The 24161-nt window shown below is 49.1% G+C and overlaps 2 protein-coding genes across 2 annotated transcripts; one reads left to right on the forward strand and one right to left on the reverse strand.

Moving 5' to 3' along the window:
• Nucleotides 1–3953: 3953 nt before the first annotated feature.
• On the forward strand, nucleotides 3954–5907 carry LOC309594963 (gonadotropin-releasing hormone II receptor-like; the record flags this gene model as incomplete). Its single annotated transcript, XM_082321381.1, has 3 exons — nucleotides 3954–4460; nucleotides 5026–5227; nucleotides 5498–5907. The coding sequence occupies 3 exons, from the start codon at nucleotides 3954–3956 to the stop codon at nucleotides 5905–5907; spliced, it is 1119 nt and encodes a 372-aa protein (XP_082177507.1).
• A 6006-nt stretch (nucleotides 5908–11913) lies between these two features.
• PARP16 (poly(ADP-ribose) polymerase family member 16) lies at nucleotides 11914–17528 on the reverse strand. The gene is made up of 6 exons (XM_082321365.1): nucleotides 17278–17528; nucleotides 16449–16586; nucleotides 15441–15647; nucleotides 14127–14298; nucleotides 13225–13366; nucleotides 11914–12597 (listed from the first exon to the last, which is right to left on the reverse strand). The coding sequence occupies exons 1-6, from the start codon at nucleotides 17479–17481 to the stop codon at nucleotides 12453–12455; spliced, it is 1008 nt and encodes a 335-aa protein (XP_082177491.1). The 5' UTR covers nucleotides 17482–17528; the 3' UTR covers nucleotides 11914–12452.
• Between the last annotated feature and the right edge of the window lie 6633 nt (nucleotides 17529–24161).

A 24161-nucleotide genomic window follows, 5' to 3' on the forward strand; every position in this document is an offset into this window, starting at 1 on the left:
AATTGCCACTGGGGCTGTGCTACCTGTTGTGGCTTGCTGGTTTCTGTTTTCTCCAGCATCTTGGGATGATCTGTATGGATTTGGAGAAAAAAGTCCTGTTTGGGGAGCCTGGAGATGCTCTGACTCCCCGTGATCCAGCGCTGGGCTGCAGCTCCGGGGATGTACTGGGGCAGCATCCCAAAAGGAGGGGATTTCGGAAAGAGCCGAGCCGGGGTGTATGGAAACAACCCCTGCCTGCCAGTACTGTTTCCTAATCCTGGGGACCAAAAACCTCTGATTGTTAAACCAGTGTTCAGAGATTCAGCTGAAGGCTGCTGAGCAGACAACATCCAAGCTGACCTTTGAGGAGACGAGCAAAAAAAAAAAAAAAAGAGAAAACACAAGGGGGTTACTGTGCAAACGCTGGAGAAAAATAGTCATTTTAATAAGGGACCCCACCCTTAAAATAAGACTTATTGCTAATGCATGCCCAGGACATTTCTGCGTGATGGCATGCTAAAAAAATCCTCTCTGAACAGGGACCAAAGGCTTTGTTGTGGCATGAGTGAGACTTACAGTTCCTAAGAAAAATCCTGTCCCTCTCTTGCATCATACAGTCGGGGATGGAGAGGACATTTCTAGACAAAAAGGCAGCCAGCCGGGAAGGAGGACAAACAGGGAATACATTCCTGACTCGCTATTTAATTGCTTTAGTGCAGGTGCAAAGAGCTAAATGAAAGGAAAAATAAGGATGAGCATGTGGGGCCGAATTAATCTCGGCTTTAAGCAGGAGTCTAACGCAAGAAGGAGATGGCTGCTGTAATAAATGGGCTTCCACCCAACTTCTTTGTGGTTTCTGTGCTTTCTTTTCCCCCAGGGACCAGGCTCTTTCCCGCTGCACTGGTGGGTGATGCTCCGGCAGGTAAGGAGGTGATGGGGACGGTCCCCTCCTGCGTGGCAGGGGTGGCCGGTGCTTGTCGGGCGCCTGCCCTCCCGCTCTGCTCGCGGTGGCTTTGGGGTTTCAGCCAGGCTCCGGCAGGATCAGGGGGCTGGTACCCCCCTCTGGAGGGGTATTGTTGATGTTAAACTGCTTTGAAACTGGGTCTTGGGAGGACAATGTCCCTTCGCTCTCACCTTGTGAGACCACGTTTTGGGTGGAGGGCTGGCAGTGCCGGGGGTGAGTCTGCTCTTCTCTTTCCCCTCGGATGTAAAGCACTTTGAATGCATAAATTGCCCTCTGCGGCTCTGAGCTGAGAGTTTCCAGCCTGATCCCTTTTGGCGGTCAAATGAAGAAGCGATGGAGGGTTTGGAGGGCCCCGATGGACGGTGATGCCTCAAGGGCTGACGTGGTCCAGCGCCTGCAGCATCTCCTGCGTCTGAGGAGCTGGTCTCTCCGCCACACAATTTGACTCTTAAACCGACAAAGGGAAAAAAATCCTCTGTTTTTCCTGTGCCCAGGAACAGTCCTGCAAGCGGAACAGCCTCAAAGACGGTCTATCTTCCTCCCACTCAGAGTTCGGCCATTTCCTCCCAAAAATAGGTGGGAATAGGTTTAACGACAGAAAACCTCCTATCCCAGAAAGTGAACCTCATCCTCTCAGGGAACAACGCAGAGCCACTGCCACCAGCCTGGGACCTGCGGTCCCCTCGTACACCATGTATTCTTAACTGAATAGAGTGGGAGATGTGAAGGTCTGTTTGCATGTGATGAAAGTCCCCGCGATGCCCCTGGGAGCGTGCGTGCCAGCACCAGCCCCAGCGGGGCTTGTCATCCCCACAGCTCTTTTACTTTTGCTGGCCAGAAGAGCAGAGTGTCCTCTGTTTCCCTCCCTGGCCTTGCATCGCACATTGTATTTTTTAAGCCCTTGTGAGCTCTTTGTCCCTCCCAGGGTTTGGTGCCGCACATTGAAGCTCTTACGCTTGAAAGAGATACAAAAAGAACAAGGTGGGAACTTCTAGAGTGCAGAGGAAAGAGTATATTCATTAAAATGGCAAAATGACCCAAGTTTCTCCTTATTAATTCTCTCCTTACAGCATCTCCAGTCCAGGCACGTACCTATGTTCATCCATGATGCTCCCACAGACCTGTGTGGTCCAGGAGCATCGCTGGGGCATGTGTGTGTGTCTGTGTGTGCTGCGAGTCTCCTGGTTGTCTGAGCAACGGGACATTCATCACTAACAGGGATAATTAACTCATTTTCCTGTATTTATAGAAAACCAATGCAGGGAGCGTTGGCACTTATCCCTGATGGGGCCACATTTGGCTACAACATCTTGAATTTTGGCCATTTCTTGCAATACGGCGGCTTTGTCATCATCCCCACTGCCTGCTCATTAAGCCTGAAATCGGGCAGCTCGTTAAGTCCGCAAGGGCAGGGGTGCCGGCCCCTGCCTGGGGGTGAAACACCGGCAGCTGCCTGAGCCGGGCTGCCCGTGGGTGCCCACCTCCGCCTGTCCCGCTCCTGGTTTGCCAGTGCAGGGGATGTTTGCATCAGCGTTGCCATCTCCAGATGCCTGCATACGCCTGTGCTAAAAACAGCGTAGCTCCCGGCTTGGCCGCCGGCAAGGGGAAATTTTGCTGCTTCAAGGGGTTTGTTGCAAGGATGTGATGCAAAGAGGCGCTGGAGCATCCTGACTCGGCACCGTGGCAGTGGGAAACCCGCGGGGCAAAACAAGGAGCATCTTCTCTTGGCATCATGGCATGCGTATGCCAGGTACGTTCCCATCAGCTGGGACAAATCCAGACCTTGACATCTGTTTCCCCTTGTTTCTCCCAGCCAGCCAGCAGGCAGCTCGGCACTTTTTCTTTTTGCTGCTTGCTTGTTGGGTTGGTCTTTGGGGAGGGAGGGGGGCGAAGGTAGCAGGGGGGCTTGCTCTCAGGGGCTTGGGGTGCGGGTGGTGGGGCTGGAGGAGAGCGGCTTGCTGCAAGGTGTCAGCATCTCCATCCCACAGAGCTGGGGAGACAGATTTGATCTCTGCTGCTTGTGTTATTTGTGCAAAGGTGGGGAATGCTTTATCTTGGTATCAGCAAACCAGAAGGTGCTTGAAACAGTTAAGATACATACCCTACCTGTGGCTGGAAATGTTAACAGCTTGTGTCCCTGAGAGTTGGAAGTATTTGCCCTTGAAACATGAGTTGTCCCCAAGTTGGTTGTGCTTGGGCAAAAAGGGCAATTAAATCAAGCCGTGGGGGACCACCACGCTGCTCATCACCCCCTCGCCACCCCCCCGTGTGGGTGTGCTTCTACCTTCACCTCCTCCTCCTTCTTCGCCTCCTGAAGGCAAAGGGAAAGAGGTGTTGAGCTGGTGCTGCCCCAGTCCTGGGAAGGTCCAGGCTCCTAAATGCCACTGTGATCCTCTCCCGAGAGCCACTGTCAGTGCCCTGACAGTATGGGATCCCCCTCCTGCCCACCCCCAAGTGCTCCCACCCACAGCCCCAGATCCAGCACTGGAGATGGAGGTAGACCATTAAGGTTTAACACACTAATTGAAAGTGCCGTAGGGTTTCTAAAAAGCTGAGCCCTGCTTGCAAAACCCCTTTGGAAGGACAAGTCCTTGAACCGAGCACGGCTGCCCCGGCACAGGCTCAGCCAGCTCCAGTGTGACCCATTCCCTGTCGGGTACTGGCGGGCAGCGGCTCGTCCCGTGGTCCTGGCCACCGCTCCCGCTTCCCAGCTGCTCAACCACCTCATAAAGAGCTAAAAATATATGTGTCTGTGAGCAATCACTATAGCTACAGCAGGGGTTAGCCAAAGAGGGCAGCCGGGCAGTGTCACTGCAACGGGGAGGTGCGGCAGCTCGGCAAAACGGGCAACATGGAGGGGACAGGCAGGGACAGGCCGGGACTGGCAGGTTGCTGCTGGTGCCTCTGGTGCAGATCCCACCATCTCCCCATTTCTCCTTATATTGACGCTGCAGCACATGACACAGTCCCTAAGAGGGGGTTCACTTTGCTGCTTGTGTTTCAGCAGGGGATGAGTGATGAGCGGCTCCCCACATCTCCCCGCTGCCCCGCCGTGGATGGGGATGCCAACGTCTCAGCCTCTAGCTGCCCTGAGCACTGGGTCGAACCCCAGTTCACGCAAGCGGCAAGGGTCCGCGTGATCATCACAGCCATCTTCTTCTTGCTGGCGGCGGGCAGCAACGCAACAGTACTCGTCAGCCTGCTGAGGAAGAGGAGGAAATCCCACGTGCGGCCACTGATCGTCAGCCTGGCACTGGCAGACCTGCTGGTGACGGTGGCGGTGATGCCCCTGGACGCTGCGTGGAACGTGACGGTACAGTGGTATGGAGGGGACATCTCCTGCAAGGTCCTCAACTTCCTCAAGCTCTTTGCCATGTACGCAGCTGCCCTGGTGCTGGTGGTCATCAGCCTGGATCGGCATGCAGCTGTCCTCCATCCCTTCTCCCGTGCTCGCAGCCGCAATGGACTGCTGCTCCGCGCTGCCTGGGCTGGCAGCGTGCTCCTGGCTTTGCCCCAGGTAGGGCTCGGTGCTCTCCCCATGTGGCTTGCCCAGGCTGGGGTGGTTTTGGAGAAGGGCTTCCCCATCCCGACAGCCCCAACAAGTCCATCCCAATCCACGGGCTCCACCACCACTGGATTGGCTTTGCTGAGCAAAGCGGTGTGGTTGCTGCATTGGGTGCTCAGCGCTGCTTTGCACCTTCTTTATGGCACCCATTCATTGCAACACCATCAGGGTGTTATGCCAAGGGCTGGGAAAAAATTGTGTCCGCTATTTTTTATTCCTCATGCACATGGTTATCTTCTCCTAAAAATGTATCACTGCACCACTACAAAACATGTTGGAGCAGACAAAGATAAATCTGAGCAGTTCCTGACCAAAATAACATTTGGTATGGCCAGAAAATGGGATTTCTCAGCCGTCAGATCCCATCCCTCCTGGCCATAGCCATGAGTTACGTGCCCAGAGTGCCTCTCCCAGTCCGACAGGGCAGGGAGATGTTCTCCATGCACAGCCAGGAGCATCTGCATGATGTGATGCCCTGTTCCAAAGCCTCTCTGAGTTATTTGGTTCTCCATTTCAGCTTTTCCTCTTCCACCTGCACACGGTCCCGGGAGGGAACTTCACCCAGTGCGTTACTCACGGAAGCTTCCGAGCGCACTGGGAGGAAACTGTCTACAATATGTTCACCTTCACCACCCTCTACATCACCCCCCTGAGCGTCATGATCGTTTGCTACATCCGGATCATTTGGGAGATCAGTAAGCAGCTAAAGATCAATAAAGGTAAGCAGATCCCAGCCCTTTAGTGTCCACCGTGACTCTATGACTGAACCTGCTCCAGCCTGGAGCCTGGTCTGTCCCAACACCCTTTGAAGAGTAATCCAACTAAGGGGTTTTACACAAACTTCTTGACCCCCCTTCTTGCTGTCTTCTGCTTCCTGCGGGCCACGGACCAGAGATGGTCTCCCCTCTCTGGCAGAAGCATGGTCATGGGTGGTTATGTTTTCCTCGTTTTCTCCCATCTCCAGCTATCCTTTTGACTCTCCCTGGCAGGTTTGATAAGAAATCAAAATGACCACATCTCCAAGGCACGCATGAAGACTCTCAAGATGACCATAGTGATTGTTGCCACCTTCATCATCTGCTGGACCCCATACTACCTCCTGGGCTTGTGGTACTGGTTCCAGCCAGCCATGATCCAGAAGATGCCGGAGTATGTCAACCACAGCTTCTTTCTCTTTGGCTTGCTGCACACCTGCACCGACCCTGTCATTTATGGACTGTACACCCCCTCCTTTCGGGAGGACGTGCAGTTGTGTCTCAGGAGCATTGAAACAGCCATTACCAAGCACGAGAGACACAAACCCATCTCGGTCTCGGAGAAGAACATCAAGGATGGTGCTGTAAATGGTGGGGTGGCATCAGGGGGCTCCAATGGGACAACTGTCAACACAGTCTGCTGAAGAGACATACCCACAAGGAGATGGGAGGCACAGCTTTGGGTGCTGCCTTGTCCCACAGGATCATTCTGGAGACTGTCATAAGGAGGTTTGCCACCCCACTTTGGTGGGTGAGGGTCTCTGGCCAGAAACTGGGAATGTCTCTCCTGCCTGTACTCAGGGTGAAAAATATTTGGGGGTATTTATGGTCATTCTTCCATATTCTGGCAGTCCCGTGACAACTAGAAAACCATCCTTTTTGTACCCTACACAAGCTCTAACCCTGATTCTGGGAGAAAGCATCTGCCACACTTCCAGCATCGACCCCTGAGAGGAGACATACTAGCTTCTCCATAGTCCAGGGCCACGTCTCCCAGGGTGGCCAATCTATAAGTGCCCTTTGCACCTACACCGAAGTGTGGAGCTGCACAGATGCACAGCACTATGTGGTGTCACCCTGAGAGGCTGCAAAGGTGCGATCACAGGCTTTTATTCCATTTTCCCCACCTGCTGTAGGAAAGGCTCTCCAGAAATTTTGGCTCTCCTGGCTCAGAACCTACCTGGTTCTCCCATGGCCATGTGTGAAGCCCTGGGAAGGATGTAAATCTTTGGGGAGGGACTACTAATGCAAGGACATTAATCCCCCATGGGCTGCCTCCACGCTGGGGAGGGAGAAGGTGCTGCTGGGATGGAGGGGCTCAGGCAAGAGGGGTATGAAGAACTGCAGTGGGATGGGATGGGGTTTTCTCTCCCTTTTGGAGACAGCCAGAAGGGAAAACAGTCCCTGCTACCTTGTTCTGGCATACAGGGAGCAGTATGAACACATCCTTACATAGCAGCTTTTTGAGACACAGGGTTGACCAGGAGAGAGAGTATTTGGGGTAACCAGAGAGTGAGAACCAGACGCGACGCTGCTCAGCCCCTCTTGACTGTCTCTGTCCCCGTGTCCCAGGGCACGAGCTGGCAGGTCTCGGTGGCAAACCCCACATTTTCTCCTCTCTGTTTTTCCCTCTCTCATTTATACCCATTTACTTCACCTTAATGGCTTGACCCAATGCCAGCACCTCGTCTCTGCCCCAAGCAGGGTGGGTGCAGCCACCCCACAGGTGATGCCAATGAGGAAGGTGATGGGAAACACCTGTGGGTGAAGGGGTCTATCAGCACCCACCTGGCACCCACAAGTGCTGATGGTCTTTGGTTGCACTGCGAGGGCAAGGGAGGCTGCTGGAGGGATCAGCTGAGCTATGGTGAGTAAAATGGATTTTTTTTTTTTTGCTTTTCACCAATGTGCCAAAAGTTGCTTGTGAAGGTGGAGGCCTCTTTTCTGGGTGTGGGTTGAAGAGGTGGCTTTATTCAGCTGTGTTGTTCCCTTTCATGCAACTAGAAATAGTAGCTTATTTATTTGTTCATTATGTGCTGATTGTTGTTAAATGCATTTTTTGCTTTTGAAAAGAAATTTAGTTTTGAGCCAGGTGGGTTTTTTGGTTTTTTTTTTTTTTTTGGTTTTGTGAAATCTTTGGGCAGCTCAGGAGCTCTGGATTTGTCAGGAGGCAGCTCTCTTGGTATTTCTGTGGCCACTGCAGCTTTGAATGAGCATCTGGACTTTATTAGGATGAAAGAGCTTTGTTTTAAAAACAATTCTTAACTTGCTGTGGCTGTGTGTGTAGGGAAGCTGGGAGATGTCTCCCCCCCAAGAAAGCAAATCTCCTTTGGGCACCAAGGGGGCCTGCTCAACCCTGTCTCCAAGAAGGGATGGATCCCCATCGGTCAGAAAGGATCTGGACTGGTCTCCCAGTGCCCCAGCTAACAAATTATTAAAATTAGAGAGATGGCAAGCGGTGTTTGAAGGTTGGCTGAGGCTGGGCAGTGAGGATGTGGGAAGCCATTTTGCTCAGGGTGGTGCCAAGCTGTGGATGGGTGTTGAGCACTTGCCTTTCCCCATGCTATCATTTATGCTAAACATGCTGCCCAAGGAGAAAAATATTCAATTATTAGAACTGCAGGAGCCCAGACGGGCTGGTGGGGATTAGCGTGAGCCCTTTAGGAAGCATCCAAACTCCAATGAGATGCGTAATCGCCGTTTGGCTTTCCTGGACTCGTTCTGCTCAAGGTTAATTACGCAATGCTAACGGGATCGGGGCTCGCTGCTGCCAGGCTGGCTCGGCTCGACCAGTGGAAATAAGTGTTCCTTGTAAGGTGATGGGAATGACTTGTGGTAGGGGAAGCTAATTTATTCATCAAACACTCATTTGGTCTCACTGTTTATATTACCGATGATGGCTAATGGGAGGCAGACTTTGAAGGTGTGTTGGTTTTCTGGCAGGCGTCAAATAAGCAGGAAAGTGTCTTTAATCTCCTAAGAACGTTCTTCATCTGCTTTCTGCTGAGTGGGAGAGAACGGGTCCAGCATTGCTTGCACGCTTTAGGTCACTTGTGCCCTCTTGCACAGCGGCAGGAGAGCTTGGAGAGGACAAGAAGCAGTTTTTCCCTTGTGGGAGGGACCCAGCACCTTTACACCCCATGGGTACGGTGGGAGGGCAGAAGCAGGTTTGGCTTTAGGTGAAGAGTAGGAAAATCGGGATGCTGGCAAAGATACATGCCTTGGTTCTTGGGGGAAGCACGACACATCCCTTGGGATGCTCGCAGGCACTCCAGTGCTGCTCCTTCTGCCTGCCTCTTGATACCTTCCCTCCCATTGCTGGTGCTCAAGGCTAACGTTTTGGGAAGCCTGGAGTATGGGCAAGGTGCCCAAAGTGACAGCTTTCATGATAGAAGGAAAATGTCACTAGAAGAGGATGCTGCCAAGCCGTGCGCCTAACACACACGGGAAGGGGGAGCGAGCAGGCGGGCAGCACCTCCCCGGGGAAGCCGGGCAGCCTCCGGGTCACCGGGGATCAGCCTGGGTCTGGGTCCGGCCAGAGGCAGACCGAAGCCCAGGCCTGGTTTGAATGTCTCCATATTTCTGATTCTGCATTTCTTAAATCCATTTGAGAGCAAAAGATTTTTGCATCACTCATCAGGAACGCAAAACCCAGAGCCTCGCTCCTCCCCGCCCCAGGGGTGATCCTGCTTTCTGCCGTGGTTCCTTCTCTCCCCACGTTGCCTCAAACCCAGCTCTCCAACAGCACCTGCCCTCCTCCTCAGCTGGCTCCGGACTTCTCTCCATATATATTTATTATCTATTTCCCCTTATGGGAGGAAAATTCTCCCACTTCCCCAAAATCTGCGCATTCCCCCCAGGAAACACCAGCTGCCACACTTCTCCTTGCAGTCACAGCAGGGCTGGATTTGTCTGACTCAGTAACGGTTCCTTAATATTCACCACAATAATGTAATGAGCATATTAATAAGCACAGGTAGCTCTATATTTTACAACTCCTCGACCTCACCCTGGGCTGCCTGCTTCAGACACAGCGGTCTTTTGTTCGGGAGGAAATTCTGATTCATTCCCCATTAGCATTTTTATAGCACTATGCATGTTCAAAGAGGCACGCAAGTGGCTTAAGAGGTTAACACGAACCTTGGGTTAATTCATAATATTGTGAGTTACTCAGCACAATACTCGCATGAATTCAGCTGCCTGCATCTTGCCACGTTGGGAAACACATGCCGAAATCAGCAGGGAGCACAGAAAACAAGCGTGGGAGTAGGATATTAAGTATTTTGCTGGCCCGCTAAGGTAGAGTCTGAGCACCTTAAATGTATTTATTTTCCCATTGCCTTTAAGGACAGCGTTACCCCGCTCCGCAGATGTGGAGCTGAAGCACCGAGGAGTTTGAGCCCAGGGTCCCTGCAGGCTTGGGAGCGGGAGGGATGGGGCTGCGAGCCCTCCGAGGGGCACTCCAGACATGTCCATCAGGACTCAGCCCCCTCTTCCTTGTGGGTCCATTTAAACTGTTCAAAGCAGAAAAAACCATTTTTTTTCCTTTGATACCTGCTGATTTAATTGCAGTGCTGGACTGCGTGTGTCTGCCGTGAGAAGCCCCGCGGTACTTTTCTCTCTGGGGATAGAGCCTGGAGCAGCTGGTGCAGAAGATCAGCCTGGGGACTAGCTCCCTCCGCGGATGCTACTGCCCCGCGCTTGGGATGAGAGCTCAGCTGAATGCCTTAAAGCCAAATAAAAGCCCAGACAGACACTAGGAGATAGTGCTGAACGGCCACTATGTATTCATTCCTTTTGATTACTCTTCAGAAACTTTCCTACGCAAAGAAAGCCTAAGGAGGGAGCCTGAAAACCCCGCTGCGTTCCTCCCCATCTGTTCCTCTCGTCTGAGGCCCCGGTTTGCGCCTTTCCCTGCAGCGCCAACAGCCATCCATCCATCCCACAACTGCTGCCCAGCCTCCTCCTTTTCCAAAAAGCCCGATGATAGCCCATCTGTTCCAAAAGCTGGTGCGTTTGCAGATGTACAAGCCTTTTAACAACACAATATCCTTTAGGTAGCATCCAATACCTCTAGGTTTTACCCCGAACTTATATAGGATATATATAGGCGCGAGGTTATATAGAACGTGCTGAGGTGGCCCAGAAATGGGCAAATACTCCTGGGAACCCCATGCATGTCTCAAACCTCAAGTTTCTGCATTGGAATATCAAACAGTAAACTACTATAAAGTAGTTGAATCTGTTGTGCAAGAAATTGTTAGTTTATGTATATTTTAATTGCAAATCAACGCTATAATTAGCACATACATCTCTTGGGCTGAGGCAACGCAATGTGCTTTAACAGTGAGCATTATTAATGGACTGTAAAAGGCAATGGGGAATTGGATTATAATGTTCTTGTTTTGCAAGCTGTATGGTGAATAAATAAATTTGTTCTGGCAGCAAAATTAACTGGAATAAATGCTTCTAGCTCCATCCACCAAGAAGAGGGGTTGCTGTAAATGAACTTGTTCTCAGCCTTGAGTTAGAAAACCTGATTACCAGGTCATTATTTCTGGCAATTAGGTACCAGAACAACATCAGAGAAAGAAGAAATTTTCTTTGAAATATTTAATGAGTAAGGTAGTAATCATAGACTCATTTGCTGGAAATATGTGACGAGATTTTTTTTTTTGTGGCTAGGGTTCACTGTGCAATGAAAACCTGCATTTATCAAGTCTGCTAAAAGCTAGGCTGCAAGCTGGAACTGTGGCACATATCTAGCTTTTCTTTGCCTAGAATCCCCGGGCTCTTTTTCAGTCACTAACCAGAGGACGCTCCTTTGCTCCTTTTTCAGTTTCAGGTAGTTGTAGGTTGCTTTCTAACAACAGCAAATGCAAAGGACTCGGACAGGAGGGCGAGAGCGTTGCCCGGTTTATGTTGCATGACTAACTTGAGCATACCTGTATGTGTGTTTCCAAACAAACGCCAAAAATGTCCTTCTTGAAGATTAGGAAAGATGAACCTGAGAGAGACTGAGGTTTTACACACCAGCATTAAGCCAAAGCACTTCGCAAACAGCGTCACTGCCGTAATTCCAACCACAGAAAACTCAACCTTTGTGAGAACTTAGCGCGGACAGTCTACCTTACAAACATATAGTAGCACGCACAAGTTGTCACGTAGAGGCCTAAGTGAAGTCTACGCAAAGTTAACTGTACTACAAATGTTCACAGACATAAAATACAACCCTACCAGTTCTGCTGCCGTTTTACTCCATTTCTTACAAGTGTTTCAGGAAATCGCTGGCACGTTACTGCGTTAGTCCATTTGTTCGTAAAGGGAGGCTGAAAGCAGTTCAACGCAGGCAAAAATGTTGAACCAGATCCCAAAGCCCAGGCAGCCCCAACCCCAAAACTCCTGGCAGGTGGCAGCATCAGTGGAACCCTTCACCTCTTCTTGGTGCAGAAAAGCCAAGCGGAAGGCAGTTTGATAGGAATAATCCTTACTCAGTATTGACGCTGAAGGGCCCGAGTTTGTCTCATCTGCACACTAATGAAGGACAAGGTAGATCAGGGCTGAGAGCACAAACCTTGGGGTTGTTTTACAGGGGGGAAAAAACACATACTAGAAACCATTTAACTTCTTCCATTTTGGTGGTTGTTTTATTTCTTGTTGTTTTCTTACAATCATTATGCTCAAATATAAAAATTCCTGGCCAAAGCCAAAGTTAGTTTTAGAAGTGATCCCATCTGCATTGATACATGCTAAACGTCACTAAATTCAGTTTCTGAAAACAAACTGGTAAGACGCCCTCCAGGCTGCTTTGTCCAACAGACAGAAAAATCCTCCTTTCCAACTTGTGCAAATATTACCACTTCAGTTTGACAGAAGATAGTTACACCTGAGTGTTTCCACACTGAGTTTTCATTAACTTTAAGTAACTTTTTCCCATGGACCCTTAACAATTGATTCATGCTAAGCTGCACCATTGTGATCCTTTTCAGCTGTACTGGGCATCCTCATGAATCATCAGAGCACAGAAATAAGAATAAATGGAAAGATGCCATGAGGATAATATACTGGAGACAGAACTGGAAAGCTCCCGGCACCTTTATTTCCAGAGCTCTGGAACAGACGCAGTGCGTTGTAGATTGGTTATTCCTAAGGCACGTAGTGAAAGTAACAGTTTATCATCTCGAGCAATTCATCTCTCCGAGTCAAACATTCTGTGCCAGTAGTAGACGAAGGTTGGCGAGTTGCTGGCCCCTATCACTATTAGCAGCAGGAGGTACAGCATCATCATGATGGCAAAACGGTGGGTGTAAAACCAGGAAGATTGACTAGAAGGCCTGAAAAGGGAGAAGAGCATGAATTCTGTCAGAGATGCACAAATACCTTGGCAAAGGGTACTACTTTAGGTTTTGTGATTTTCAGTTGTTAAGCTAATGCGACAAAACCAGAATGTTGTTCCGCAATCCCTGTAACTAACAAAGCCTGATTCCCCGTCCCTTTTCCCGACGTCTCCGTGCACAGTCCTGTCCTTCCTCCCCACGTTCACACCTCTCGCTGTGGTTTGGAGCTGTAACCGCCTGCCCTGTACAGCCACGCTGGTTAGCTGGGTGAATGCTGCCACTTGGGATAGATGAGGGCAGAGTTAAAACTGCCCTAGTTTTAAGAGCTGCACTTGTCAGTGTTTCACTCTTTCTTTCCTGCCACAAAGAGATTATTAGAGCTCTCAAAGCTACTAGCTGCTTACAGGTCTGGTGAAAAAGCAAATTTAGCTGAGCCTGGGAGTGTCAAAGAGTGAGACAGAGGCAACATGACGGTGTAAGCCTTATTTCACAGGCAACAGACGAAAACCAAATTCTGGCAGTGCAGCATATCTCTCTTGCTTGTTTTCTGTTGTTTTTCAAGAATGAGATGTGCTTATTTGGCTGTCATACCATGCTCATCACTCTAGACAACTGAACTCTTACCTCCTATGCTGTTTCTGTGAATATACTAGCAAGTATTTAACTCGTAAAAGCTGATTGTTTGTGACAACAAAGTATTTCTGTGGTACATCACCCCCTTCGCTGTTTTTCACTCTTGCTCTTTTTTTGTCTATTTCTTCTGAATCTGCAAGGGAAGAGAAAAGAAGTGGTCTTTGGGGAATAGAAAAGCAAAAAGAGATGCACAACTTCAAGTAAAAAAGCAACCAGCCAACACTCTCCCACCCCCTACACAAACACACACACACACGAGTGGGGATGAGATGATAACCAAAGATCTGGTCTTGGTATTCCCCTGAATTCCTCAGCATCCAAGAATAGACTGAAAAGTTTGCTTGAGGCTATACCACTCCTAGTCATCCTTGGTATGGATGGCATTATGGCCCAGACCAGGGTGAAACGGAGGCGAGTCTCCCACACAGTGCTTGAGGAGCTGCTAATATTAACAGGGAACGAAAAACAACGTGGAAGGACTGATTGAGCCCTGCAAGCAGGAAGCAGTCAAAGGATCTGAGCAGAGGCTTCCTAGGCATCTAACATAGCTCCTTCTTGATACGTTTGTGATGCTTCTGTTTCATCATCCCAGGTGAAATGATCGGGCATTACGGAACATGATTTTATCATACTACTGAAACTAGGAAAACCAAATAATGCCACCAAAGTATTTTCTACCCCTTAAATATACTATTTTAAGAGAAACTTCACAGACAACAAGGCTGTTGTGCATTTGTTGAAGGGTCAATTGGAAAAGGAGTCTGCAGCCAGTTTCTGCCGAAGGGTATGCACGCTCCATACACTGCGCTCTTTATATGATAGCACAAAGCTGAAATATGAGAAGCGCTAAGTAAGAGATGAACTACCCGTAGTTATTATTGCAATAGACTCACCTTTCTTTTTGACCTGACACTTCACATCTGGATGGTCAATGATCTCGCAAACAGCTACGCAGCTAAGGATAGAGCCCAACGCACTTCGCTGCCAACCAAGACCATGAGGGCTATAAAGGAGAGCCAGGCTCAGGTCACTGGTAAGATAGGTACCTTCACCAAACAGGGACGTCTGAAACGGAGCAGAAATATATCCTGAAATCCTGCAGCGCAAACTATAAACAACATACAAGTGTTCTTTACTTTCAGACAGGCAGTTCTGTTTCTGAAGGTAAATTAAGAAAGGCTTTTCTGACCTGTGTTGGGCCTGGTCCATGCACTGTTTTTGTCCTGGCACAACTTCCTCAGGGTGGGGCAGCTGCCCTCTCCCATCCCTCAAACTAGCTGCTTGGCACAGCCCTTGGTGTGGACAGATTCATGCTTTCCCGGATTTGGATTTAGTTTGCCAGCCTAAGTATTTTATATCAACATGACTGCACTGCTGTCAGAGGCATTTCACTGATTTATTGAGACTGCCGTCATTCAAATAATCCAACCTCCACAAACAAGACAAGGTTTTACTCACATTGAAATCCGTGCTGTACTAGAAAAGAGGGAAGTACTTTTCAATTGTGAATTCCTTTCAAATCTAACTGTTTTAATAACTTTGAATCCGGGGATTTGCCACTCTGGCTAAAATTATTAATCCAGTAAGTCCGCTGTACCTGATAAGCCACTACTCATAAAGAATGTGGGGACAAAACCATGGTCCAGGTTGAGTGGAAGGTCAAGCAGCTGTTGTGTTAAAGCTGCTTTACAGATGACAGAAAAAGCCAGGAGTCGCAATTGCCTTTCCGCTGAAATCGGAAGAGGTGCAAATCCTATGGGATGTCTCCCTTAACCAGGCCATGTAAAGAAGGCTCCATTTGCAAACAGCACCTAAAACTTAGTTGATCTAAACTTGAAGCTAGGCAGAAAGAGAGAATCTCTGCATTGCCTGGGCCAGTATCCTCCTCTGTGCACAGGCACTTTCCAGCTGCAGGCTGTCAGACAGGCCAGTATTTTCAGGGGCATTACACTTCCTTACAAAGAAGCAAAGGCTACCTGTAATTCGTCACACCGGAGAAAAGAGTTTTGTGCTGCTTCCAGTTTTTACCCTCAGGCTGCACTAGAAAATCCAACACAATCATCCACAAAGGCCTACACCGAAGTGAAAACAGCAGGGTAAGATCATCAGCACATTTCAAATCCCTAAAGGAATTTGGGCCTATTTTTAAAAAGTGTCGCTAGCTGCAAGTGACCAACAGAAAATGGTGCCAATACCAGGAGCCTCACCCTGTTCAAATGGCAGTGCAGGCCGTTGTGCAGTATGGAATGGAAGTTCTCGAGGCGGCTCCCGTGGAAGGCGTAGATGAGGTCCCGCTCTCCCTTGGTCTCAGCAAACTTGGAGTTCATTTGATCGCAATACACGATCTCAAAGAGGTAGTCTGGAGCAGGAACCGCAGCCCCAGACATCCCTGTGAGTTCTTGGATCTTTTCGTACTTAAAAACAGGAAGGAATATGAGTGTTGGTTTATGGGGTTAGATTACTCACTGGAAATTTTGCTTACTGTCCCTTAGTCTTTCACGTTGCTTTATGTATTTTTATTAAGCTTTCTGCATTAGAATTCAACACTGTCACAATTCAGGACGAGTAAATATACGGTGAGAATTCTGACAGTTCCTTGCTATGAAAGCTAAATCCTAATTCTTCTTTCCAGAAAAAAAACCTGAATTGTGGTTATGGTTTAATTGATGACATAAGGACAATATCCAATCCTACTATGCCACTTTGGCTACTAAGATGATATATTCATCAGCTGATCTTGGAAGAGGAAACAAAGTGAAAACAGAAGTTGTTTTCATCTTGCTGCTAATCCCTACAACTATTTTGATCCCTGTTACAGAAGTTCCTCAGTGGCTCTCAACCTTTCCATTTTTGGGGCCGTATGCAGAAGTACAAAGTTGTCTTTCTCAGTGAGAAGCAGGACCTAGCTCCATGACACCCGAGTCGGACTATCTTGGTTTAGAACATGAAGGTGCGTGCTACGTTAACGGCAGTAACCACCTACAATCACTGCCCATCACCAACTACTGACAGCGATAACTATTTCTTCCAAGTAGTGTTCCTGAAAATTTTATTTAAAAAACCCCTCTCTATATACAGAAAAATAACGCATTCATGTTGAACCATCAAGCTCTGACAATAACCAACTAACTTCTGGCAGGAGGAAATACTTTCTGAAGTGCAAGTTTGCCTCAAAAGATGAATCCTAATCGAAACGTTTAGAATTCAAAACTTACCTCCTGTTTCTTAGTACTTTGTATCATGAAGACCTTAGATGATAAAATCCAACTTAACAAATCCCAGGTCCTTTTCTCTGTGTTTGGAACAGACTCCAGAAGTTCTTTCAGGCTTGGTAGAGCGTTGGTATCTGCAAGCTAACAAGACGGGCATTTAGTACAAGCTCCTTCTTTTCATTATGATTAAACAGAGACCTCTAGTGAAAACAAAACAATATTTCACCCTAATAGGTTGTAAACTAAAAAACAGTTTCCGTTCTGAGATACATTTGTATCCAGTTTGTGGGAAAGTTTGCCACCTGTTCGGAAAGCACATACCAGACAAGTTATAAAATATTTATATTTACCCAGAATATCCGCAAGGTACATACAAGAATAACCAAACCAACTGCTGAAAGAAAACAAGCCATCACAGCGCAGTATCTGCAGCGGGACAGACACAGGGGGGTGTGCAGGCCATGGAAAACACAAACCCTTCAAAATTCATTTGAATTTCACGTCGGGCAAGCTCTTCTAACGCTTCATATCCCAACGCTGGATTTGGAAGTTTCCAAGCGTGGGTTTATTGGTCAGAATCCCAAATGTACTTTAAAACCTGGATTCCTTGAGGGGATAAACCATTCCTCCTGTTTTATCTGGAACCCTGAGGCGCCGCTGCCCTCGCCTCCGAGGGCGACCTCGCCTGCTTCTCCCCCAGCCCAGCCCAGGCGCTCGGCCCGGGCTCCCGCGCCCACCGGGCCCTTTCACGGGGCTGTTCCCTCACTCCCGAGGCGGCACCCCGTGCTCCCGGCTCGGATACCCGCCCCGGGCCGGGGGCACTGCCACTCACCAGCCCCTCGAAGTCCTTGGTGTCGCCGCCCGCGTAGCGGCCCGGGAAGGGCCTCAGCGCCGAGTCGCGCTTGTAGCTCTGCAGCGCGGCGGCGAAGAGGCTGCACCGCAGGTCGGCGGCCAGCGGGTCCCTCCCCGCCGCCTCCCTGACGCGGGAGGCCGCCTCGCCGGGGCCGGGGCCGGGGCCGGGGCCGGGCGGTGACATGCCCGGCGGGGGCTGCCGAGCGGCGGCCGCTCCCAGGAGGCGAGAGCTCCCGCCCGGCCGGCGTCGCCCCTTCCGCCTCGCCGCCGGGGCCGCGGCCTGGCCCCGCCGCCCCGCCCCGCCCCGCTGCCGGGCGGCCGCCTCCGCCCGCTGCGGCGCCTCGGTCCGCCCTCCCCGGGCCGCGGCGGGGCTCTCCTGACCCGCGTGGCCGGGCCGCTGGGGCCGCCGCGGCCGCGGCTGCGACCGTTCCCCCGGCACGGGGAGGAGGGAGGCCTGGGGGGAATGGCGCCTGCCCCTGGGGTAGAGACCGGGATGGGGGTACAGGGGCAATGGCGCCTTCTCCTCGGGTAGAGACTGGGATGGGGGTACAGGGGCAATGGCGCCTTCTCCTCGGGTAGAGACTGGGATGGGGGTACAGGGGCAATGGCGCCTTCTCCTCGGGTAGAGACCGGGATGGGGGTACAGGGGAAATGGCGCCTTCTCCTCGGGTAGAGACTGGGATGGGGGTACAGGGGCAATGGCGCCTTCTCCTCGGGTAGAGACTGGGATGGGGGTACAGGGGCAATGGCGCCTTCTCCTCGGGTAGAGACTGGGATGGGGGTACAGGGGCAATGGCGCCTTCTCCTCGGGTAGAGACCGGGATGGGGGTACAGGGGCAATGGCGCCTGGCCCCTCGGTTAGAGACCTGGAGAGGGGTACAGGGGCAATGGCGCCTGCCCCTGGGGTAGAGACCGGGATGGGGGTACAGGGGAAATGGTGCCTGCCCCTGGGGTAGAGACCTGGAGAGGGATACAGGGGGAATGGCGCCTTCTCCTCCGGTAGAGACCAGGATGGGGGTACAGGGGCAATGGTGCCTGTCCCTCGGGTAGCGACTGGGAGAGAGGTACAAGGGGAAATGGCGCCTTCCCCTCAGCAAGAGACCAGGACAGGTCCGTGGCCTGTGGGGCAGGGAGAACATGGAGGGGGAGCCCAGCTCTCTGTACCCACAACGCCAGCGCGTCGTGAGCTCAAGGCAGGGGACGGCGGCTGGCGGGGATGGCGGCGACGTGCTGGGATGGGAGCTGCGCCACGGCCCTGTCAGACACCGGGTGCCCCCTCCCCTGCATGGCATCAGGAGGGTCCCAAGCCCTGATCCCCGGCTGCTGGGGCACGGCAGATGCAAACTCACAGCTTGGGCATTGCATTCATGCGAAACAGCAGCGCTCCTTAGCCAGAATGGGTAATCCAGGGAGACCGGATTAGCCCTGTCATCCGGGGAGTCTGCTTTTCATGTAAAACGTGGTGTTATGTAGCTCTGATTTTAACAGACTGTTACGTGACAGTAAGTCGAAAGCACATAGATGCCATTACTCCTTAGCAATTCCCTTTATCATCCAAGCTTGTAGCCTCGAAGAATGACTCCAGGTTTCTTTGAGTCATCTCCTGCAGGCTGGTGTTGCAGAATTAAGGGAGAGGAATTTACTTTTTAATTGAACCTCTTACCAGTGGTTTCACCAGGTTGCATTCTCTATGTTGCCTGAGATGGGGGCTTAATCTTCCTCTCTGAAATATTGGCGCAGTGTTAGCACTCTGAGGCATCCCTTCACTTCCAAGATGTATTAGAAGTCACCATTGGCAGGGTGGAGGTCTCCTCAACCCAAACTCTGTTGGTCTCCTGAGCGCAAGTTACAGAGACTGACCAATTTAGGAAATGTATAGCCATATTAGATGTCTTCTAACACCTTTCTTGGCCTCTTCATTCAGGAGGGATATTGCACATATCCATGGAGCCGCTGCTCCCATAGACTATTGCAGATCCTCGGAAAAAGGTCAAGGTCACTTGTGGATACCTGTTATTGAGCTCTCATCCTGCAACTGGATCTCCAAAGACGGTCTTACTCTTTTTCTGAGCTGTAATTTGCAGCCTTACTCGAACGAACAGGAACAGCAGCTGTATTAAATACCATCTAAGGGCAAACTGATATCAAAGCAAACAAAATGTGAACTTCATTCCTAAGTGCAGAGTTCATATTGTTACTCACCCACTTGAATGGCTTGGCAGTATAAGGAGCTTTCATAATTCTGGATAGAACTGAATAGATCATAGACCGTGCACAGTTACACTAAATTGAAAATGATTTCACACAGCGTATATAAATTGAATTGAGTTGTAGGTTTGTTTACTTGCTTTTTACCATTTTATCAAAAATGCATTGTTCAATAACAGCTGCATGAACAACCCTGCAATATGAAGCCTTCAATTCTAGGACAGCAAAAATACTTGCTTAGGTTTGACATATTTAATGGCAACATGTAGACAAAATGATTTTAAAGGTACCTTTGGTTTAGGTTACCTCATTTACTAGATATCTGTACATGTTTTTATCTTTAAAAAATGATTTAGCCTATGAGGTCCATGCTGTTTTTTCCTTCTTGACTTGTTAGTAATGGATTTTTATTGTGCAGGTTTTGGATGAAACCTTGAAATCTAGGTTTTGTCTGCTCTTTGTGGAACTTCTCACACCGATAGAGGTTTGTCTGAGTGTCACAACCAGCACATTTCCAGTTTCCTGCTGTATTTTGTGCTCTTGGCTTTCTTAGACTGGGTAGCAGCCATGCCGCGCTTGGTCCAGAGGGTCTCCTGCATACCAGCAGCATGGATGGGTGACTTGTAAGAAGAGGTCTGGCACCACACAAAGCTTTTTCTCAGGAGTTATGTAAATTGCCCGGACTTGAAATGCAGCCGGAGAGATTCCTTTCCACATTTCTATATCCGTGAGAGGATGTATTTTACTTTATCTGATGTGGTGCCTTATTCTGCTGTAAATATCTGATATCTCTGACAGGCTGTTAGCGACATCATTCAGTGATTCAGCTCGGGACATGTTTATTATCTTGCATTATATTAAATTGTTCGGTGCGATCCCTTTGAAAATCAGTCATCGTCTGTCTAATTGGCTGATTTCAGTCACTAATAAATCATTAGTAATAATTTTTGGCGCTGTTAAAGAATAGTATTAGAAAATGGTAGAGATGTCTCTTTCAGCGCCTCTGGGTGGAATTTTGCATTGCTATTTTGAGCTCTTGAATTGGTGTAATCCCAGTGCCCTCGTTTAAAATACCACGTATTGCGGTAGAGAAGAGAGGAAGAGTACTTCTGATATCCCTGGGACGGGCAGAGACACTTCATGTAGCGAAAGGTGTGTTGGTCTCCCCTTCAGGGCTTTTACGTGACAGGCAGCGTGCTGTGTCCTTTATCTCATAGCGTGCCCAGGGCTGTGATTTTGGGGCAGAGTATGGTGCGGAGGGCAGGACACATACGGCATTGGCGACTGGGGCTCTGCTGTGGGGAGCGGGGCGTCCTGGCATGCGATTAAGGAGTAGGGATGGGCGATAGTCCCTGAGGAGAAACTAAAAAAAAAGGAGAGCGTGGTGGAATGGGGTGGGAGAGCTGGAGGGAAATGGGTTTCCTTGGAACCACGTCAGTTCTGGAGATGCTGGGCTCATCGTGCCACCACTCTTGTATTACCATAAGAGAGTCTCTCAAAGTGAAGGCCTTTTGTTGACTTGTCCTGGCATGAAGAAATTAACCCAAAATAGATCTAAAACATCACTGGCATCATAATAGTTAATGGAGATTCTGAGAGCATTGATCCAAAACTGATGCCTACCTTTGGGATTTGAAATGGATGGTGCTTCCATTACAGCAAGCTCAGCTGAGTTAGGCAATGACAGATATTGATGAGATAACAAGTTTGCTGTATCGACGCTGACCGAGAGTGCTGTCTGATATAACTCATCTAACACCGGACTAAAACCCTGGTTTACAAAGCGGCCACTAAGCCAGAGATGAAGTACTGAAAGCTTTTGGTGCCGGTTTTAAGGGAAGCGCACCTTTGTGTGTTGGTGATGCTGAACATCAACCCGCTGTAGACTTGGGCCTGCAAAATGTGTGAGGATAAGCCAGGATAAAGTCATCACTCATTGGGAGGGGAAGCACGATGGCAGATAAGGTCTTCCAGCCTATGCCTCGCAGAAGCCCCAAACCCAGATCTCCTCTCATCCCTCTCCCGACAGCTGTAGCAGGCACCGTGTTGGCAAGGCTTTGGAGTCAGAAGAAATACGTAACAGCTGCTGTTTTAGCTTCTGCGTTGCTGCTTTTTAATTAAATGCTGCAAGTATGTGCCGTGGGCTGGAGGCTGAGATTCAAAAGCATCTTTCCAGTCCTCTTAAAAACAACCCGATCAGCAGCCTTTGAACAATACGGTGTGCACCTCAGCATCTCTTAACGACTGCATCCCACGCCGCTAAGCTAGCTCGCGCGCTTTTGCACCCCTGCTCGGTGTGCTTCTGCCCTTCGATACCTACAGGCAGGCAAGACTGGCTGGGGGCACTTGCAAGGAGCTCTCTTTTTTTTTTGAGAAGTGCCCTTCAAATGTATTTCCCTCTTCCAATTTTATTTTCCTAGATAGAAAAGCTGTCCTCGGTGGTTTGCTATGATTCAGTGCAAAGATGGTTTTGTAAAAGGTTCTGCCAGGGTCATTGCCAGTGGAGGAGTTTGAATAACGTAGCTGTACAGCTTCTTATGAAATTGAAGATCTGATTATTTAACATAGACTGTAATAAAAATAGTTTCTGGTGTTGGTGGATGCATTTCAGCAGAGAAATGTGGCTTAAATATCTTCATTTAATTCCAGTGTATTTAAAATTGATCTCATGGACCGGAAAAGAGATTTTTTTTCCCCTTAACTAGGGTCTGTGAAGGAAATTAATATAAGGAAGGGAAAACAGAAATACAATACTACACTCAGTGAAACAAATGCTTATGACTGAGGGGTTCGTTACTCGCTAGCACCACTGGAAAAGCCAGCTGTATAAGGTATGTTTTATTATAGAATTAACCTTGACCTAGGGTTCAAAGAGAAAGGTTAGTTTGAAATAAATCAGTAGTATGGTCAGGTCACTTCAAAGAGTCTAAAGCTGAGCTTGAAGATTACATGCTGTTTATGTGTATCCAGTTGGAATAGAACATATGGTAAAGATAATAGAAGTAAACTATTTATCTCTCCTCCCCGCCCCCCCTTAGGATTTAACGCCTTTTTGTCCTTTGCGCGTATATGCTGCAGGGGATGTTTTTGTCCTGAGAGATTTATTGAAAACAGAAATGTGGAATAAAACAACCTTCTTAAGTCAGCTGGGTAAAATAGTCTCGCCTTTAACATTTTCCGATTGCTCAGATAAAAGTAAGAACTGTTTTGGAAATAGTCATATGAATGTGATGAATCATATTTCTCTGTCACTTGTCTCGGTGAATTCATATAGTCATAAGAAAATCAAAACAAAATGTGGTCAGCTCTGAATTATTGTAGTTCTAATCTAAAAGCAGGGCCACATTTAATTGTTACGTGTGGGTTCCACGGATTTAAGAGCTTCCCAAATACCAGAGAATTCATGCAACATCCCGGCAAAACGGGCACGAGTATCCCAGCTAGTGTGGGGAGTGGGGAATGAGGGTGGTTAAGCAATTTACCCAAAGCTACTCATAATCTGTAGCAAAACTCAGATTAGTCCTCAAGGCTACGGTTGATTCCGAGCTTTTTTGGGGGGAGAGGGCCAGAATCTCACCTCGAATGTCCGGAATGCCGGTCCGCTGCTTTAACCACACGACCGTCCCTTATCTTTTGGCCCACATTCCCTTATTCTTTTGCTCTTTGTGCAATAAGGAAGATATCAGGACTTGAAAGGTGGCACGGCCACCAGTCATTTGAGTCCATGTTCAGCTTTGTGTAAATCGCTACATGGGGGGAAATAAATAAAGTTTTCACTTCGTCCAGACACATCGGAGGATAGAAAGTGCTGTCAGTTAATTCCTACTAGATGGCAATTTTCCAGAGCTTTCTGATACCTTGTGTCTATGATCAGGTAGCCAGAGAAGTCCTTTCAGTTATTCGGGTGAAATTCAGGAACAACTCCACTAAAGCGAGTATAGTTTTGACTAAAAAACAGCGTGTGAAGAGAGCTGGGCTCACAGTGTGTAGAAAGGCAAGGCAGATGCAGTAACGAGCCGGCGTTCATTGTCTCGGATGCATAGGTTCTCCGGATTTGAATTGCGGTAGCGTGTGATGTGCGAGGCCAGCGCCGGAGCTTTGCAGCGCTTACAGGGAAGCGGTGGGAAGAGCAGGGCTGGTGGCATTGCTGGGCAGCAGAGGGGTTCTTTTGCTGAAATTAAAACCAGCTGCTGAGCCGCGACATGGTCACTCAGTAATAGCTTTGCTCCACAGATTGTTTTTTCCCTAATGTGATACATGCAGTGTGCAAATAGCACGTTTTAAGATTTATGATTGCCTGATTTTTCCCATTAATAGGGAAATCTGATAATTATCCATTTTAAAGCAATTGCTAAACAATAGGAAGGAGTATGCTTGTTAAAAGTAAACATAAAAGCGAGCTGGATCTATCTTAGGGTGCTGAGCTTTTCATAGATTTGCTTCTTACAGCAGTCTTTGATCTGACACACTAGAAAATAAACTCAGTGGGAGACTGGATATGGGATATAGAGCAGTTCACCTCTAGGTCACGGGCTCCAAGCCAAGCCAGGTCAGGAGCAAGCCTCCGGGTCAGCTTTGGCAGGAGCTGGGGACGGCAGCAGCCCCGACGTCTGCACTGCACCTGCTTGGTGAGCAACAAAGGAGGGACCTCTTGCT

This window comes from Platalea leucorodia (genome assembly GCF_965183815.1).
Source record: "Platalea leucorodia genome assembly, chromosome: 9".
Classification (NCBI taxonomy): domain Eukaryota; kingdom Metazoa; phylum Chordata; class Aves; order Pelecaniformes; family Threskiornithidae; genus Platalea; species Platalea leucorodia.